This window comes from Pteropus alecto, unplaced genomic scaffold, assembly GCF_000325575.1.
Source record: "Pteropus alecto unplaced genomic scaffold, ASM32557v1 scaffold98, whole genome shotgun sequence".
Lineage (NCBI taxonomy): Eukaryota > Metazoa > Chordata > Mammalia > Chiroptera > Pteropodidae > Pteropus > Pteropus alecto.
In genome coordinates, this window is record NW_006443570.1 from 20,875,588 (window position 1) to 20,896,381 (window position 20,794).

The window sequence follows — 20,794 nt, forward strand, 5'->3', positions numbered from 1 at the left end:
TGTAGATTTTCTCATTTGGTGATATATAGCTGTTTATAATAGTCTCTAATGATTCTTTGTATTTCTGTGGTATCTATTGAAGCTTTCCTCTTTTCTTTCTAATATCAGTTACAGTCATGTACTACATAACGTTTTGGTCAACAATGGACTGCATATATGACAGCAGTCCCGTAAGATTATAATGGTGCTGAAAAAATCCTATTGTCTAGTGGTTCAGTAACCATCATAATGTCTTGTAGTGCTACATATTACACCGATGCTTACCATTGTTTTACGGTTGACTAGTATTCAGTACAGTAATTTGCTATACAGGTTTGTAGCCTAGGAGTTGTAGGGGAACAATTTGTTACCTGCATATATGTATATTTGGCATGAGGATTATTTTAGGCTGGTTAATTTTAAGAAATGGCAGACATGGGAGGAGCTCTGAAAACCTGGTAGAAGTTACCCTTTGTGAGACATTTACATTTCTAAAGGAAATCTCCATTTGTAATGATGTCTCCCTAGCTGTACCAGGAAGAAGGGGATGACCTTACCTCTAGAAACTCTTATCAGTGTAGAAGGCATTGACTTAAATCTGTATAACCTTACCCTTGTTTACTGTGCTTTTCTTGATAACCGCCCATAACTGGCTCTCCTCTACCCCCAACATCTTTTGTCTTCAGCTGAAGATGGTATTTAAGGTGATGGCTTCAGCGAATTTGATGTGTTTTCCTAGGTCTCTTCCATGTATACATGTTATTAAACTTTTATTTGTTTTTTTTCTGTTAATTTTTCTTATCACAGGGATATCTTAGCCAAGAACCCAGAGTGTAGAGGGTAAATTATTTTTCCTCCCCTACAGCGCAATAGGCTTTACCATATAGCCTAGGTGTGTAGTAGGCTGTACCATCTAGATTTGTGGAAGTGCACTCTATGGTGTTTGCACAATGACAGTCACTTAACAATGCATTTCTCAGAATGTATCCTCATTGTTAAGCAGCACGTGACTGTATTTGAGCCTACTGTTACTTTTCCTTAATGAGTCTAGCTAAAGATTTGTCAGTTACGTTTATCTTTTCAGAGAACCAGCTCTTAGTTTCACCAATCTTTTTTATTGTCTTTTTAGTCTATTTCATTTACTTCTGCCCTGATTTTTATTATTTTCTTTTCTTCTACTGACTTTGGACTTTGTTTTTCTTTTTCTGGTTACTTTGGGCATATCAATGTAAGGATGTCTAAACCTGTAGAGAATTTTTATAAGAATTTATCCAAGCCAAACTGATGACATTCTGAAAGCAAGAGCTCAGATGCTCTGGTGAATGACAGGTTTGTAGTTCTTTTTATACATTTGGAATTAAGGAGAGAACGTAAGGAAAATTACATGAAGGTGAGAGGAAACAAGGCAGGGAAATTTATGATCGAATTACAGAATAGTTGACAAGATTAAGTGCTCCCTTGAGGGTTGTTATGCTTCCAAAGTGTCTGAAAAAGATGATTATTCTGGCATTTCAGAGGTGTTTTAACCTAGATGCACAAGAACAATGGACAGGGCTTGCAAAGGCAAAGATAAACCTTTTTACTAAAGCAGTAGGTAGACCTGGGGTATAACTATCTACCATGACTGCCCTGTTAGGAATTTAAGATCAGATTACCCTCTGAGGTGATTTTTAGTCACTGAACTTGTCAGATTTATACAGAGCTCTTTTTTGTTCACAGGTATATGATTAGATTATTTGCAAATTTTCATGTTTCTTGAGGTAGACCTGTATTGCTATAAACTTCCCTCTTAGTACTGCTTTTGCTGTATCCCATAGATTTGAGTATGTTGTATTTTCTTTTTCATTTGTCCCCATGTATTTTTTAATTTTTTCTTTGGTTCCTTGTTGACCTTATTATAGTCATTCAGTAGCATGTTTTGAATGTCCACATGTTTTTTATTTTATATTTTACTTTTTCTTGTAGTTGATTTCCAGTTATACTGTTGTGGTCAGAAAGATACTTGATATGATTTCAGCCTTAAATTTGTTGAGACTTTGTGTCCCAATATATGGTTTATTCTTAAATATAGTCTATGTACACTTGAGAAGAATGTGCATGCTATTGTTTTTGGGTGGAATGTTCTGCATAGATTTATTGAGTGCATCTGATCTAATAGGTCATTTTTAAGGCAACTTTTTCCTTATAAACTTTGTCTGGATGATCTATCTATTGATATAAGTGGGATGTTAAAGTTCCCTACTACTGTGTTACTGTCAGTTTCTTTAGGTCTCTTGTTGCTTTATATATTTCGTTGCTGCTATGTTAGGTGTATATATTGATAGATGTTATAAGTTCTTGATGGATTATCCCCTTTATCATTATATAATGTCCATCTTTGTCTCACCTTTTTTTGGGTGGAGTCTGTTTTGTCTCATGTAAGTATGACTATATCTTTCTTGTGGCTGCCATTTGCTTGGAGTATGATCTTCCACCCCTTTTCTTAGAACCTGTATTTGTCTTTAGAGCTGAGATGAGTTTACTGCAGGGCGGCTTATAGTTGGATCTTTTTTTTTTCCCTAACCCCATCCAGCTACTATGTCTTTTGATTGGTGAGTTCATCCCATTTACATTTAGGGTAATTATTGATATATGAGGGCTTACTACTCTTGCCATTTTATCTTTTGTTTTGTGTTTGCTCTATATCTCCATTGTTTGTTTCTTTTATCTTGCATTTGTCTGCCGTTTTAGTTTGGCGATTTTTTTCTATAACATTCTCCCTAGTTTCCTCATTTTTTATGTTTTCAATTTTTCTTTTGTGGTTACATGTATTTTGTAAAAATGTCTCAGATAAAACAGCCCTTTTTCTGCTAATAGTGTCTCATCTTCATTTGCCTATATGGTTTTTGTCCTTTTCTTGCTCCCCTTGTTCCCTTTTTATGTTTTTGTTGGAACAAATTGTCCCTTTTTTTATTGTGAGTTTGTTACCAAAGAGAAGTAACTACAGTTAATGTATTTTTCCCCTTAACCTTTAAACTAAACTTAGTGATTAACATCCATTTTTGAAGTAGCTTTTCAATATTCTGATTTTATTTATCATATTAATCAAAGTTTTATATTCTTTTGCCTTTTCATTTTAGGTAGAAGAACTCTTTCCAGCATTTCTTTTAAGGCAGATGTAGTGGTGGTAAACTCTCTCAGCTTTTGTTTGTCAGAGAAAGCCTTTATTTCTCCTTCATATTTGAAGGATAATTTCGCTGGATAGAGTATTCTTGACTGGTGGTTTTTATCTTTTTATATTTTAACTATATCATAAAAAGAAAATTTATAATTTGGACTTCTTTTTTACCTTGTTATAAATTGGAATATAGATCAGTTTGTTATTTCAGGGCATGACCCAACTTTTTCTATACCTTAGTAAATGGCAGAGCAACAAGCTGAAAGAACTTGGGGTTCTAAATGACCATGGAGAACAGAGAGCTGTCTTGCCAAACTGAACTCAGAACGCTAATCTAAGAGAAATAAACTTAAGTCCAGTATTTGAGAGCTAATTTGTTGTTACAGCTTAGAGTTGACTATAATATAGTGTCTTTAATAGAGCATAAATTCTCTCTTTTTAATGTATTCAAGTTAATTTTCCTCCATATGGTTTGTGCTTTAGAGGTCTTGTTTAAATGAGTCTTTGCCACCCTGAAGCTACCAAGACATTCTTCTATCTTATGTTAGATTTGTAATACCTTTACACATAGGTCTTTAATCTATGTTGAATTCACTTTTGTATATGTTGTGAAATAGGGATCTAACATTTTTCTTAAAATGGAGTTTTCACAATTCCATTTATAAACAGCGCATGCTTTTCCTTCTGATTTGTAGGTCATCTCTATCGTGCTATTGTCAGTTATGTTCATCTTTTCAGAGAACCAGCTCTCAGGTTCCCATATATCCATGACTCTGCTGCTAAGCTCTCTTGTTTTGTTTTATTACAGTTTTTGTTTGTTTGTTTGTTCATTTGTTTGGCTTAGTAAATCTTACTATTTAATAGGATAAGTCCCATACCATACACTTCTTTTTCAAACTTGATTGAACTATTTTTAGACATTTATTCTTACATAGGCATGTTAGAGTAAGTTTGTGAAATTCCTTGAAAACTAAAACAAAACTCCTGATTTGTATTCGAACTAACTTCCTAGGATTTATAGATAATTCTTTAAGGAACTATCTGTAAATATGGTATAGTTCTCTATCCATTTGGACTTTTTCATGAGGTAATTGTTTTTACCCCATTAATGTTCTGTGCCTGATCTTTAGGTTAATTCCTAGATATTTATCATTTTTATGGCTATTGTGAATAGTACCTTATTTCCAAGTATATTTTCCAGTTCACTGTTCTGGTATAGAGCCATGCTATTGATTTTGTAAGTTGATTTTGTATCCTGCAGTCTTTCTAAACTCATTTATTGTAATAATTTGTCTACACCATCTGCTTTATCTCTTCCTTCTACCTCTTTTTTTCCCTGTTTTATTATATTAGTCAAGTCTTCCATTAGTATGTTGAACAGAGCCTCAGTGGGCATCATTTCTTGTTTGAATCTTAAATGAAATGCTTCTGATTATGTTTAAATAAAGTTTTACTGGAATACAGCCTTGCCATTCACTTATTTGTTGTCTGTGGATGCTTTTGTGAAACAGTGACAGAGTTAAGTAGTTGTAGCGAAGGCCCCGTTGACACAAGCTTAAAATATTCGCCACCTGGCCCTTAAAGAGAATTTGCTGACCCCTACTTGAGATTGTCTAATAAGGTAACCACTGTGTCATAGAGACTTTTAATTTTAAACTTGAATAAAATTTAAAAATTAGTTCTTCAGTCACACTAGTCACATTTACATGCTCAATAGCCGTATGTGACTAGTGGCTACCATATACAACTCAACATTTTAGTTATTTCAGAAAGTTCTGTTGTACTTTTTGAGCTACTCATGAGTTTTGGTTTTGGTTTTGCCTGATGTTAAAAGATAGGTTGCTTCAAGTTTTTCACTAATTTGAATATGTATCCCAATGAAAACAGTGAATATTATCATACCTAAACCTTTTTGTATGTCTTTCTTTATATCTTTAGAATAAACTCCTAAATCAAAAGAATAGATATTTTTCAGGCTCTTAATACATTTACCCAGTTGAAGCTATTTCACATTTTTGCAATGTAGAATATGTGCTTATTACCTTGCCAGTGTTGGATGATATAATTTTTAAAATCTTTACCAATTTGATAGATAATGAAAGTTAATGTTTTTATTTTCATCTCTTTATTTGGTAGAAATTGAACATTTTTTCATATAGTTAATGGACATTTATATTTTTTTCTGAATTTTTTGTGCATAGTCATGTCTACTTTTTCTGAGCTTATATAATAAAAATTTTGTGTATTTTTTCACAACTATTAAACAGGCTTTGTACTTAGAAAAGAGTCATGTGAATATGGACGAATAAAGCCCATGATAGAGATTGCTGAGTTATAGGTCTTTTTTAATAAATGATTGTTGCTAAGTTTAAAAAAATAAAAAGAAATTTTTGTATTTTAACTCTTCAGAGTACAACAGAAAATTGTATCCATAAGCCATTTGAAGAATGATTGATACTTTGAACTGTTTTTTCTTTAGCTGGGTTATTTTGCATATGTGGATAGTTAAATCTCTTATTTCAGAAAGAAGCCCATGTGTTATTTTTTTGTGATTTATTAATTTTTAATTTAAAAAATTTTATGACTGAAGAAAGGTAATTTAATATAAATAGTGGTCCAGTATCTATAATTTTTTTCCAGTGTCGTTAGACTATGTTTTACATAGAGTTATTTCTCTTTTAGTACTTATCCCGATCTAGGAGGCAACCCATCTAAACATATATAGTGATGTAAGACAGGTGCACAGTCATGTACGTACTTTCTCTTCTATGTACCTGAGCTAACTGCAAAGGTTTTTAAAACAGTCTCTCTTTTAGTCAGATATCTGTCTGACTGCAATTCAATGAAACAAACATTAAATTGATTAAAATTTTTTTTTCTCTACTCAGAACAATGGAGGTAGTAGTAAAGACTAAGAAAATTGAGTTGTAGTGTTTCTCTTGAGTCTGCAATTTATGTTGCCTATACTTGACCACATCTTTATAATAGTGTGTGTGTAGAGGAGGTGGTGTTATATATTATTAGTAAATATAAAATGGACCAGGCATTTTATATTCTTTTACTTCATGTTTATTTCTTATTTTCAATTAAAGCTAATAGAAACCTACCAACTCTTAGATTAAACATGAAAAATAAAAATGTTGACCAAATATGGCTCCTCTCCCACTCTTAGTGCTATAATACATAATAGACTCTCAGAACATGTTCACTGAATTAAGTTGAAACATTTGCAAGGAACTGCCACTTCTGGTTTTTTAAAATATATTTTCCTGAGATTTTTTTCTTTCAAAATAGAAAGATCAGTATGGTGAAATAGCAGTGTTGGTACTTTTAGGACAGAATGTTTGCATTTGGACTGATTAACAAATTGAACTATTTTTCTTTAAGATAAAGGCTCTTCTCTTACAGGGAGTAATTTTTGTCTTCCTAAATTGAAAACGAATGATGAATTACGGTTTTAGTAGAAGGCACCATTAATGAATACTTTCTTGTATATTCTGTGGCCTGGTCTTCAGGTATAAAATAGAATAATTGTCTGCCTACTAATTTTGAAAGTAATCTGTTAACAACTATATTGTGTAGGTTTGGTCACATTCAACCTTAATCATTTTTTTAACAGCTGTTTTTCCTTAGGTCACGACTTTCAGGCTAGATTATTATGTGGCAAGAAGTGAAGTGTTTTGTGATATCTGTTCTATGTACATTCCTTTAATGCTAAGTGAAGAAAAGTCAATTTCAAAATGATTCCATTTATTTAACATTCATGAAGTAACTAATAATTATAAAGATAGAGAACAGATTAGTGGTTGCCAGGGATTAGGGATGGGAGATGAGAGGTGGATATAGCTATAAAGGGATAGCACAAAGGAATATTATGGTAATAGTACAGTTGAGTATCTTGAGTGCGGTGGTAGTTACATGAAGCTCTACATGTTATAAAATAGCATAGAGCTATACACGTGCACAAATGTGTGCATGTGTAACTGGTAAAATTCGAATAAGCTTTGTGGTTTGTACTGACATCTTACTTCCTGCTGTTGATATTGTACTCCAGTTATGCAAGATATTAACATTGGGGAAGGCTGAGTGAAGGACTTCCTTGTGCATTTCTTTATAACTTCCTGTGAATTTATATTTATTTCAAAATTAGATTTTAAAAATATACTTTTTTGACCGAAACTCTCACTCCAAACCAAGATAGTTATTAAAGGCAGATGTCCATTCAGTTGACCTTTCCTTGCTTTCAAGTCTCACCATCCAATTATTGTAGCAGTAGAGCAGAGGACTCCTTCAAAGAAGTTCTTTCTAATCTGCTTATGCTCTGGGACATTATATTTTATAACTAGTTCCTAGTAAAACCACTCAGTTCTAGAAAACCCATTTCTAGCTATGCCATAGCTCCCAGAGTGAACTACTTAAATGTATGCATCCTCCATTTTCGTATGTATTGATATACTGAATATGAAACCTTAAGAAACCGTAACACAGAAAAGAAGACATGTACAGCCTTTTAAATATTTAAAAGAATAGATTTTCCTATTTCCATAGATGCAAATAGAATCATACTGTTCAACTCTAAATAAATACCAATCTTATGTTTTATTAAGCACACTGGTAAATTAATATACTAAAAAGTGGAACATGATTTATGTGCTTTTCTGGTGAACACTTTGGTTTAGCTGTAATACGCCAAGGAAGAAAAACCTATAGCTACTCGTTTCCCATATTTAATTTTAATTTGTTTAAATATAAGCATTTCCTCAAGCCCAATGTTCTTAAACATGAGCATAGTGATAATATAATTATTCTTCTAAACAGCTAACTCTTATTGATCTTGCTAAGAGTTAGATACTTGCTAAGCAATTTTAACATATCATTTAATCCTCAGAGTAACCTCATGAGATAGATACTATTATATAGATGAGTAACATACTTAGAATAACACAGCTAGTAAGCTTCTTTATACCATACTGTATGAGAAATCTAAAGTTCAATATGATGAAGTCTTCCATGACTTATGCAAGGGCATCTGCTTTTGTCATTTTTATCTTCTCTCGTGTAACCTTTTTATGGAAACCAGTCTAAATTAAAAGTTGGGTCTTGGGAGTGGCTCCATAGTGTAGTGGTTAGCACATCTGCTTTGCACGCAGAAGGTACTGGGTTCATGCCCCAGGTGGAGACACGGACCATACCCCGGGTGTGCCAGGCCCTGGGTGCGCCAGGCCCCGGGTGCACGCCATGAGTATGTGGGAGGGGACGCCCCACCTTCAGAAATCCAGTTCTTAAGGGGAAATGGCAACATCCATGGGTCAGGGGTGGAAGTGGGGGAAGGGGGAATTAAAGAGGAGAGAAAAAAAAGTTAGGTCTTAAAATCTGTACTGATATTTTAAGGATATCTCTAAAAACTTGGAAAGACTTGACCTCTAAAATCTTATTGACTCTGCTTTTTAAATTGTACTGGTTATTTTCTCCATTGTGACTAGTTTCTTATATAGATTTTAAAATATCATTTAGTACATTTATTCATTTTTATGTAGGATCACTCTTACAGAAACGGCTTAAAGTTTTACTGCTACCCTTCATTTTTAACTATTTGTATATGTGTATATGTGTTTAAACAAGTTGTTGGCATTTTAGTCATCACCTTTAATTGTCAGAGTTCTTTTAGCTAGAAAACTGATAATCAGATGAGTTTCAAAAGATAATCCCTCCCTGAAGTTTTCAGTTTAGGTTCAGAGTTAACCTCTATACCCACTGATGCTGTTGGAATTCCAGGGATGTAAGTCTGTCAATAGGATATGTAAAATTACTTTACTCCCTCTGCTCCCTCCATTAACATCTGATTTTTTTTCAAAGGTCAGACTTCATCCTTCTAAACAGCTGTAAACATGGAAACAAAGCCTCCTGAGATGTCTCAAAATATATATACCTTATTTTGGAGGAATCCTTCCCAGTCTGCTTATTCTACATTATATAAAAGTCTAAATATAATAGCCTTGTGTTTTATTTTTCCAAGTTCGGGAAAGATAGTTGCGTTTAAGTTGAAACAACCAGTTTTAAAGTGACAGCAGGTGAACTGTGACGGACTGGAGGAGAGATATGCTTATTATCATTATCTGATATTTTAATGTTTATATTGATATTCTAATTAGCGAAAAATATGTCATATAAGGTGACAGGAAATTTGAATTTACTGTCTAAAATATCCTTAGTTCTTTGACTATACACTTATTTTATTCAGTGTTCTATTACTTGTATGGCCTTTGTGTATTAACTGTATTTGTCTCCATGGTCATAGGGAACTAGAATTAGGTTTGTTTATTTTGTTCTGTTTGTTGCCATGAAAAACAAAGGAAGCACCAACTGATACTATATAGCTGAAAACAGCAAATTCCAGTAGTCTGGAGAACTATAGTCCTATGGCTGAGGCTTACATTTTTGATTAAAAATACATTTACCAAATAGCCTAATTTTTTTTTTAAGACAATTCACATACCATAACATTTACCGTTTTGAAGTATATATTTCAGTGTTGGTTAGTATGTTTACAAAGCCTTATACTTTTAAGGAAACATTTTTACTTAAGTATTTTAACTATATTTCTTTTCTTAGGTGTAAGTCTTTACTTTTGCCCATGTGGTTACTACTTCCTATACTCCTCTTGCCTTCTCTTGAATTCTTTTTGATTTGTCTAATATCATACCTCTTCTGGGCATGCTTTCTTGATTCCTCATACATTTAGTTTCCTTATACTCTGTGCTCCCACAGTCCTTTTTTATCCCTTTATTATATTACTTATCACACTTATATTATAATTATCTCTTTAGTTATTTGTCTTCTCTTTCAGCCCATTTATCTAGGACTGTTCTTGTTTTTCTGTAATCTTCAGAAGCTGTAACAGTGCCTAATGTGGTAGGCATTTCAGTACACATTTATTGAATGATTATTACCTTAGATAGTTCTGGCTGCCCATAAGCCTTAAACATATACTAAGAGCTTGATACATTGTATTCAGTGGTGAATATTAAAATAAGAACTTTTGTTGCTGGGAATAATACCATTGTAGTATTTGAAGGAACCAACCCATGCTCACCTAATACATGCACACTCACACATTCAAACGAGTACACAAAGCAAATTGAAATCCATAGAGGTTGAATGACTTAATGGTCAAATTGGAACTAAAAACCGTTACCTCATTTTGTCCTATACTATTCTGTTATCTCTTACACCTACAGCTTAATCCGGTAATTTACAATGAAAGTTCATTTGTTTCCAAAAGTTTAGGAAAAAGACTTTAAAAATGTTAATTTAATTTATAATATTATTTTTCTGTTTTTAACTATAAGGAACTAGTTGCCAATTAGAATATTGGAAAAGAAGTGTTAAACAAAACAACATTTTTTTGTGTTCCAGACCTCCGTGAGTGAAAGCCTTCAGAGGGAAGCTGCTAAAAAGCAAGCAATGAAACAGGTAAGGTCAAAGAGTAAGTTAAATGGATTTGGTGAAGTATTTCAGCTTACATTTTTAAGTATCAGTTTTGGTATCTAGGTGCTAAGTCTAAACAGAATAGGTGTGTATAAAAAAATAATTTTATCTTGACCCTTGTTTTTTGAAAATGTAAGATGTTTCTTGATTTATATAGATCACTGGTTTCTTGTATGAATTTTAAAGGAGAAACCACAATGAAGTATTAGCTTTTTATTGCTGTTATAGATTAAACCTATTTCTACTTTCAGATGACTCAGTAGTCTGATAGTAGATTACATATGATCTAATAATTCCTACTAGTGAGTTTACTTGTTAAAAAATCCTTTACAACCAAAGTGATTTCACTATTTTATAATTATTTGAAATTTATCTACCAAGAAAGGAGAATTTCAGATAATTTTAATAGACTTGGTAGCACCTCGTATTTATATAGTATATTTCCAAGCACTTTTTATATACATAGGTTATCTTTTTATAAATTCTACAAACCTCTTAATAGTCATTAAAAAATCTGAGACTTCCAAAGGATAAATTACCCCTCATGATCACACAGCTAATTACAGAAGTAAGCCTAAAGGCTTACTAATTTTTCTACTGTGACACCAATATATCTTAGATTTAGCTGCTGCAGAACATAGTGAAATTAAACAGTGGCAAAGTCCTTTCCTTTCAGTGTGAATTCTTTCCCCCTCTACATTTTCTATAATTTTTGGCCTATTTCTCCCTCATCTAACCAAAATCCAGCATAAGGATAAATTTGTTACACACATTCTTTGTGCCAGACATTATAACAACTACTTTCTAAGAATTATCTTTAATTCTTACCGCAATCCTGGGATAAATACCTTTTTGATCCCCATTTTGTAGTTGAGGAAATGAAGGCAAAAAGAATTTATGTGACTTTCATGAGGTCTCATACTTAGTAAATGGTCAAGATATGTTCAAACACAGGCAGTGAAATTGCAGAGTCTAAGCTTTTAGCCACTGTGTTTTACTGCCTGGGGAATGGGCACAGAATTCTATATTTAGTTATATTAAGATATTTTATTAGTTATTTTAATTATTTTAGTTATTTTATTTATCTTAGTTTCCTAGTGTATTGTGTAACTCAGCAGCCTCAAAATGATTTAATATACACAAAAAATCATAAACTGTGATTAACATAAATTTTAGAGCTCTAGAATTTTGGAGACACCATCAAGTTCAACTTCTTTGCTATATAAATGGGAGAATTAGTACCAGAGAGTCTGGTAACTTCTCCAAGGTCATGTAGGTATCTTATTTTCTAGAGTTCTTTTGACATTTTTGTGCTGCCTTTTCTTGGTCACTTAAAGCATAAATCTCAAGTCTAATTTCATTCTTAACTCTGGCTTGTTCAAAGCCACTTTTTCTGTTTAGTGAGATTTTTTCATGGCTTGCTTGGAAATTGTAAATGCTGCTACCGTGCTTCTAGTACCTCTAATCTGCCTGCTGCTGCTTTGCTTTCCCACCTATACCTCCTACTTTTCACCTTATTCCCACTTGGATGTTTCAGCTCTTATCTTCTGCTTTGATCCCAAACTTTTATCATGAAGAATACTAGCTTGATTGCATGTACTAAATCTAAGAGGAAAATAGTAAATGTTGTACTTTCTCTAATAGACTACTTTTTTCTTTCTTTCTTTTTATTGTTTTATCTGAACCTCATGTGTTCAGAACTGATGACATTATTATTGTCATCATTGGAAAAGTATCATTGGAAAAACTTGACATGTCATCATTAAATATAATATTTTTTATAGGTCTTTGTGTTGTCAAAGAAGTTCTTTCTAATCTTGATTTGAGATTCTATTATTTTTTTTAATCATGAATGAACTGTGTAAAAAGGATAATACTTTATGACCATGTTTGATTCATACCAATAAAGTAAGGTCGGTGCAACTTTAGAAAAGTCCCATTGTAACGTACCACAAATGTTATAAACCCAACATAGGCTTAAGGTATTATCCTTTTTATATATCATTGCATTTGGTGTACTAAAATTTGATTAAGGATTTCTGTATAATGTTGAGTTTTGCATAAGTGAAATTGGCCTATAATTTTTCTTATTTTTCACTGTAATTATCCAGATTGAAAAAAATATAAAAATCTTACAATCTTAAGGTTTGCTGGGTCTTAATGAGCTAATGATAATTGTTTTATAAATTTGTTTCTACTTTATTAATTTATGCCATCACAAATTAATGTTCTCTTTATTCTGCTTTCTTTGGGTTTATTTTGTTATTTTTTTAACTTTTTAAGATGAGTACATAGCTCTCTTTTTCAGTCCTCTTTCTTTTCAAATATATGTATTTAAAGCTATACATTTCCCTCTAAACACTGGTATCTCTGCATCTCACAAATTTTGGTATTTTTGTTATTCAGTTCAAAATATTCTCTAATTTACATTATGATTGCTTTTTTGACCCATGGGTTATTTAGAACTTAATTTCTAAACATATAGGGGCTTGGGGTTTCCTTTTTTTTTTCTTTTTTTTTCTTTTTTTTTTTTACTAATTTTTAATATGATTTCTTTGGGTTCCAAGATCATGCATTGTATTGTTTCATATCTTTAAAATGTGTTAAGATGAACTTTATGATCCAGTAAATAGTTTTTATAAATATCCTCTATGCTTGAAAAATGTTCTGTATGTTTCCATTAGGCCAGTTGTGTTAATCCATATATAGTCATACTAATTTTTTTGTCTGTTCTGTTGATCACTAAGAGGCATATGTTGAAATCCCCTACTATGGTTGTGGACTTGTCTATTTTTACTTAGATTTCTGTTCAGTTTTTTGCTTTATATATTTGAGACTGAAGTTAATGACTTATTTCTACACAAGTGCTCTCCTGCTACTTTCCCAGTAATATAAAGGCATGTTATCAATTAAAATAGCCCTGCTGTCACTTTTCCTTTGCTGGTGATTATTTCTTGTATTCCATGTTTTCCTCTTTCAGTTCTCCAGGTTGGTTTTGGGGAGAGAGCAGCAGTACTAATTCACCATGTAGGCAGGAGAATCATTGTTTTTCTGAGGTTAAAGTAAATGTTGAAAAGTAAGAAAATTTAAAAAATTTTTATGCCTTACAGTAATATTCCAGAAAGTTACTATTCAAAAACCCAGGAATATCAGGTTGATTCTTTGAATAATTGTAATATCACCGTGTCACTTAAAAAATATCCCTCTTTGCACATTGCAGTAGGCTATGTAGCAATTCAAGAAAAAGTTAAAACGTGTGATCTCTGTGCCTCAGGAATTTACAAGCTGGGACAAGAGATTAAGATTTGTGAAACAACTAGAAAGTAATAACATCAAACATACTATTAAGAGCTAAATATTGCAGTATAGAATGTGCCATCAGAAAGAAATCATTGGGGGTAAAAGTCCTCCTGAGGACAAATAGCCTCATTTAAGATTAAGAGGTAGGGTTTGAGCTGGCCCTGAAACTCTAGATAAGATTTTGAAAGCAGGAAGAACATTTAGATAGAAGGAACATAATGAACAAAGGCAGAGGACTTTATACAATTAAAATTGCAAAAATGTTAATTATAAAATGTCCTCATTTTTCTGTTATGTTGGGAGCTTTTTAAAAATTATTTCCTACCATTTGGAAACAACTAAAAATGATAAAGTTTAATATATAATGTAATAGAGGCATCTTAAAACCAAGGTTAGATGTTTCTGTTATACCATGGACCTTTTGACCTTTTTATGTGAATAATTCTGTTAATGTACACATGGATAAATAATAGTGAACATTTATCAAACACTCTGTCGGGTTCTGTTCTGAGTGTTTTAAGTTTATTAAATTATCACTCCAATAACTCAGTGTAGATAATTATTTTCATTTTTTTTTAGATGAAGAAATCTGAGGCACAGAAAAATCATTCGAACCTGCCAGAGTAGCTAGAAAGTATAGAGCTAGGATTCAAAACCAGGCAGCGTGGCTCTGGAATTGTTGTTCATATTTTTTGTCTTAAAATGTGATTGATATAATTTTTATGATACATTTCTGATTTATGATCCTGTCTCAGTAAAATTACTTAGACTTTTTGTGGTATCTCTTAGCTCATATTTTTGAAACATGTTTAATTTTTTTTTTTTTTAAGACTAAACTGGAAATCCAGAAGGCCCTTGCAGAAGATTCTACTGTATATGAATATGACAGTATTTATGATGAAATGCAGAAAAAAAAAGAAGAAAGTAATCCCAAATTGCTTTTGGGAAAAGACCGAAAGGTTCGTAGCTACAAATACAAACTTTCTTTAACCTTGACTTGTATCTTGTATCTTAATTTTACTCCGCATGAAGATGATCTGAGAAAAAGCTTTAGGTATTTGAAGTATGAAGAGCCCCTAGTTCCAGTTATTCTAAATTGAACTTAGAACCCAGGAAGCCCTACATTTAGTATTCTAACAGGAGCAAGTGAATCATCTCACAGCTTTGTAAATTTTGTTTTTTGCTTTAAAACCTTTGTAAATAATTTTTTGAAAAAATTTTCATAGGAAGTCTTTGTTCTGATCTTGTTTATCTTTGTGTTTTATCAATCCTCTCATTTTTTTTATTGCTTCCTACTTGGTAATGGAATGATCTGTACACATATGATTAGATTTTTAGTTTGAAAAAATTAGAAGGCAGGGAGAATTGAAATAAGTTCAAATTTTCTATCATTCTTTCACAAGCACAGATTGATTTTTAAGGATGTTTGCATCTTACAATATCTACCAATAAAGTGGCGTAAAATTAAAGCTACCATTTTAAATAATCATCTTTTAGCTAATGTGAAAAACTAGTAGGAACCTTTCCAATTCACATATCTGTTGAAGAAGTATTAAGATAATACCAGTAAAAAGCGTGAGAAAAACGGAAAATTACTTATTTAGTTTGAAATTAAAAAATAATAAAATAGCACTTTGAAAATTTTTTGTCTTTACATTTAGATATTTTTGGAAAAGAATTTTAGTTTCACTCTTGCTAGTCAATTTTTTAAAATAAATTTATTAATTTTAATTAGTTTCAAGTATACAGTACTTGGTTAGACATCTATAGTGGTCATAAAACGATCTCCCCAATTACTCCCTCCCTCTCCTGGCCCTCCACTTAGCCATCATATTAATGCTAACTGCATTCCCTCTGCTATGCTCCCCATCCCCATGCCCAACTATCAACTACTAATTTGTACTTCTTCAACCCTCACTCCATTCTCTCAGCCTCCAACCCCTGTCCCCTCTGTCCATCACCAAATTGTCCACTATATTTGTGAGTCTATTTTTGATTAGTTTGTTCTTTTTGTTCCTTAGATACCCCATATATGAGTGAAATCATGTGATATTTATCTTTCTCTGACTTATTTCACTCAGCATAATAACCTCTAGGTCCATCAATGTCGTTGCATCTTGCTAGTAAATTTATATTGAGAAGATGACAATCCTTCCTGTTTGTATTGGACATTTTAATCTTAATTCATGATAAAAACTAGAATATTAACAATTATTATCTTTTACTCTTTCCTAAATAATCATATTTTCCCCCAGCCCAAATATATTCACAACTTACTAAAAGCAGTTGAGATCAGAAAAAAGGAACAAGAAAAAAGAATGGAAAAGAAAATACAGAGAGAACGAGAAATGGAAAAGGGAGAATTTGATGATAAAGAGGCATTTGTGACATCTGCTTATAAGAAAAAACTGCAAGAGAGAGCTGAAGAGGAGGAAAGAGAAAAGAGAGCTGCTGCACTCGAAGGTGAAATGGAAGAGGGAGAGGGTAGAAGGAAACAGAAGCGGCAGAATTCTGCCCTATGGTTAGCCGTTTGCTCTGTCACTGAACTTTTAGATTATAATGTTATAGTCATAATTTATATGAATAATGGTATACAATATAATATTACAGGAGATTTTAACTAAAAACACAATCATATTCTCAGTAACTATTACATCTTTTGTTTAAAACTATGGTCATTATAAGTCGTTGCCTTGGAAAATGATTCTAAATGTAAAAACATTGATTATAAGGCATAATACCATGAAATTTGTCAGAAGCAATATAAACTGAGATTTAAATTCTAGCTATATTTTCTGGGATGAGAAAACTAGTGGCGTATCAACCAAGGAGCATCAACTGTGCATTTAGAAAAACAATAACATTAATTCAAGAAAGAACAAAGACGTGCAGAGGCCAAGAATATCATAGTGCTTTCTACTCGTCATTTTCAAGATCTAAGTAAAATATGTTCCTATAAATAGCTTAATTGGCAAGTGCTCATCAATTTTAAGTGGAAGTAAACCAAATCTGTAAGACTTGGTCTAAGCATGTACTGTGTGTTTATCTAGAGCACCAGTCAGCAAACTTTGTGTAAAGAACCAGATAAGAAACATTTTAGGCTATCTCTGTTGCACCTATTCAGTTTTGCCTTTGTAATGCGGAAGCAGCCCTAGACAGGGCTATATTCCAATAAAAATTTCTTTACAAAGATAGGCAGCAGACCAAATTTGGCCTATAGGCTATAGTTTGCCAACTCTTGATCTAGAGAATAATTTACACACTGTATGTTATATACTCTATTCTTGTAAAACTGAACTGCATTTTTGTCTCGTTGAATATATTCTCACTTTTGCTTTCCCTCTTAGCACGTTTGGATGTAACCAAGCAGAAAGATCTCAGTGGATTTTATAGGCATCTATTAAATCAAGCAGTTGGTGAAGAGGAAGTACCTACATGCAGCTTTCGTGAAGCCAGGTAAGATGTGACATATGGAATATTTAGAAGAAAGATACTGCTCATGATCTGTGGTTGTAAGATCATCTTAACCTTCTAGAAGATAGAGGATTATAGCATTGCATGTTGTTTTGTTAGCCGCACCCGACCTAATTGAATGGATAGGGATTTACAGTTTCTTAATTTAAAAACCTATAGATTTACTTCAGGATCATTTTTATTCTGCAGTAAACCTACACACATGTTTAGGTACTATATAGAAAGAGAGATGGTGTATTTTTATAAGTAAAACCCAGCCTCCATAAAATGTAAGATTTACATATCAAGGGCTGGAAATGTATGGCTGTTTAATATTAAAAATAAAATTTTGGAAAAATCTAAAATATTTTTATTTCAAATACTCAGTTGCTACATTTGGCTAGTGGCTAACCATATTAGACAGCACAGATAAGGACATTATCATTTCTATAGACATTTCTATTAGTATTCGTTTGGAAAGTAAGGATTGGAAGGATTTCAGAATAAAATTATAAAGTACTAAATAAGAATGGTGAAATGATTATGCCATAAGTATATAGCTAAAAGTAGAGGGAGAATGTGTCCTAAACTTGTATTTAAACTTTTTTGGGGAACAGAAACTTTTAGATAAGAGGATCTGAGTCTGTTGCTGGGGAAAGGCAGGAGAATGGAATTAAGGATGAAGAGAAAGAATTAGGCTTATATTTCCCACCTACCCCCCAACTGCTAAGTTTTGATTAAAATATTGATAAGAATTATGAGTCTAAAATATATTTAAAAGTTGAGATTTTGAATGGAGAATTAGTATTTCTATTAAATAGTTGTAAGGCCAGCTATGAAACTTTATAGTGTCTTTTTAATAGTTGTACTTCTCAGAGTCTAATAGAATTCATAATTATTAGTGAGTTTGTTAGCCAAGATAGTTCTGCTAGCAGTTTCTAAAGAACCATAGTCGTTGCTCTCTTAGTGTGATTAATAAGAATGAATGTGTGAGTAATATAAATAAATTAACCACGTTTATTAGCTGGGAAAATGTAGATGATGTAAACAATTGTAGTGTTACTGATTATAATAGCTGGATGGATTCATATATTTCCATTCTGTTGTGATAGGTGCCAAGGGGTATATCAGGATACCGGTGCCTTTTGAATCATAAGAATGTTTATTTAGTGATAGTTAGAATTAGATTTTACTATCATTTTGCTGTGGGGGAAAAAAAATTATTTTCATCTATTTCCAGGACTTTAAATTTTTTGGAAAGAAAAATAAAAATCCAACAAAGAGCCACAACTTCATGTTGTGAAAATACTACTAAGATCCAAAATGTATCTTACCTTCCCTACGTATTCTTTGTCTGTGCTGAGCAAATTGAAGACTGCACAGATCACTGCCTGAAGATTCTAGTGGTCTGATACAGAAAGGCTCATTTTCTTTTTCACTTCTATCAATGTTGAAAATTCTGAATGGTTATAAAATGCTAGTTTGTATATGTTTACAAGATAAATAGACATCAGCACCTTTTTGCATTTGGGTAATCAGAAGGTATATATAAGTTTAGTTATATCAGGTATTGAGAACACTTCATTTGTTTACTACAGTTGATAATGTAGCATTCAGTGTTATATTATTTTTTAAAGGTCTGAGATAAAAGAAGAGAAATCAAGGGGTTATTCTGATGAAGTAAGTTCAGAGAACAGAATACTACATGAGAAATGCATTCTCCAAACTGTTGTGAAAGTAGAGGAAAACCCAGATACAGACAGTGACTTTGATGCTAACAGCAGTGAGAATGATGAAATGGAGGAAAATAAAGTGAACTGCAGAAGGGAAAAGGACGTAGAGACCTCTGAGAATGACTCCAGGCATCACAAGAATCAAACCAACTCACGGTCATCTAGTGAAGAAAGAGAGCATGGTACCAAACGCCACACAAAAAGTTCCAAGTCAAGAGGACATGAGAAAAAGGAAGACCAGCACCAAGGGAGACAGTCCAGGGACCAGGAGAACTATTACACTGACCGTGATTACCAAAAAGAAAAGGATTCCCATAGGCACAGAGAAGCCAGTCATAGAAATTCCCACTGGAAGAGGCATGAACAAGAAGATAAACTGAGGGGAAAAGACCAAAGGGAAAGAAATGACAGAGAATGGAAAAGGGAGAAATATCCCACAAGAGAACAAGAAAGAAATAGACAACGAAATGATCATGACCGACACAGTGAGAAAGGGAGAGAGAAGGAAGAGAAAGGCAAAGAAAAGGAGGAGCATATGAAAGCAAGGAAAGAAAGATATGAAAACAGTGACAAATACGGAGATAGAGAAAAACAAGAAATAAGTGTTCAATCTTCAGAAAGAAAGCGAGACAGAAAGGAAAGCAGCCCGAATTCTAGGGCAAAGGATAGGTTCCTGGGCCAGGAAAGATCCAGTAAAATGATAAACATGGAAAAAGACAAAGAAAGAAACCCAGAGAAACCCTCTAGCTCTGAAACATCGCTGGGAGCAAAACACAGAATCACAGAGGAATGCCAGGAGATAGGCAAAGAACAAGAGAGAGCAGACGAGGCCTTGAACAAGTTTGCAAAACGGAACAATGAAGAAACTGTAATGTCAGCTAGAGACAGGTACTTGGCCAGGCAAATGGCACGGGTTAATACAAAGACATATATTGAGAAAGAAGATGATTGAATTCCTGGAACGTGTTGTGGGAACACGTAAAGGAGCATGTTAATAGTGGTTGGGAGGGTATTTTCGAAATATATTTTCAAAATTTATTTTTGTTTTAGGTTTAAGTCAAAAGTCAGTCCTTTTATCTTGAATGTTTGAAATGATATATAATATTTACTTACCAATACCACATTCTTGATTGTATTCAGCCAACCTAAACAGTCTACTAAATCCTGGTATTTGGAGAATATTAGCTACAGTACAACCATTAAAAAATGATTTAAACAACTCATAATGTTGGCTTTGTTCCAGAAACTGTTTGTTTTATAAATATTGTTTCAGATAAAATTATGTACATTTGAACAATAGGGAATATTGTTATACTTTGTTTTTAAATTTGTATTAAAGTGTAAAATATGAATATATATCTTGTCCTAATAACTTTTTAGCTCAGAGCATACTTGGCTTAACTGAAAATAAAAATAGTGGTGTGTTTATACATGTAATTCATGCTTATATTTTATTTTAAAAGTAAAGCCATTCACCTGTGCCACAGTTTCTCTTATATTTCATTAGAAATCACTTTAATTCTGAAACCCATGCAAGTTAGTAAATTGATTATGTATATAAATCAGTTTTAGCTAAGTGTGAAAAGATGGAGACATTTAGCCTAAATGAAATTAATTTAAGATCCATTTGGCCTATTTATGAACATGTCTTGTTTATATACCCTAAAAAATATAATACAGCTTA

General features: G+C 32.6%; 1 protein-coding gene across 2 annotated transcripts in view; it reads left to right on the forward strand.

Moving 5' to 3' along the window:
• Positions 1-20,547, forward strand: part of NSRP1 (nuclear speckle splicing regulatory protein 1) — a 38,872-nt gene extending 18,325 nt beyond the window's left edge. For both annotated transcript variants that reach the window (XM_006925036.3, XM_025041656.1), the window contains 5 exons: positions 10,553-10,609; positions 14,755-14,883; positions 16,180-16,387; positions 17,272-17,380; positions 19,015-20,547. In XM_006925036.3, the coding sequence (XP_006925098.1) occupies positions 10,553-10,609; positions 14,755-14,883; positions 16,180-16,387; positions 17,272-17,380; positions 19,015-20,062 (1,551 nt within the window). In that variant the 3' untranslated portion in view covers positions 20,063-20,547. The remainder of the gene's footprint in view (positions 1-10,552; positions 10,610-14,754; positions 14,884-16,179; positions 16,388-17,271; positions 17,381-19,014) is intronic.
• The last annotated feature ends 247 nt before the right edge of the window (positions 20,548-20,794 follow it).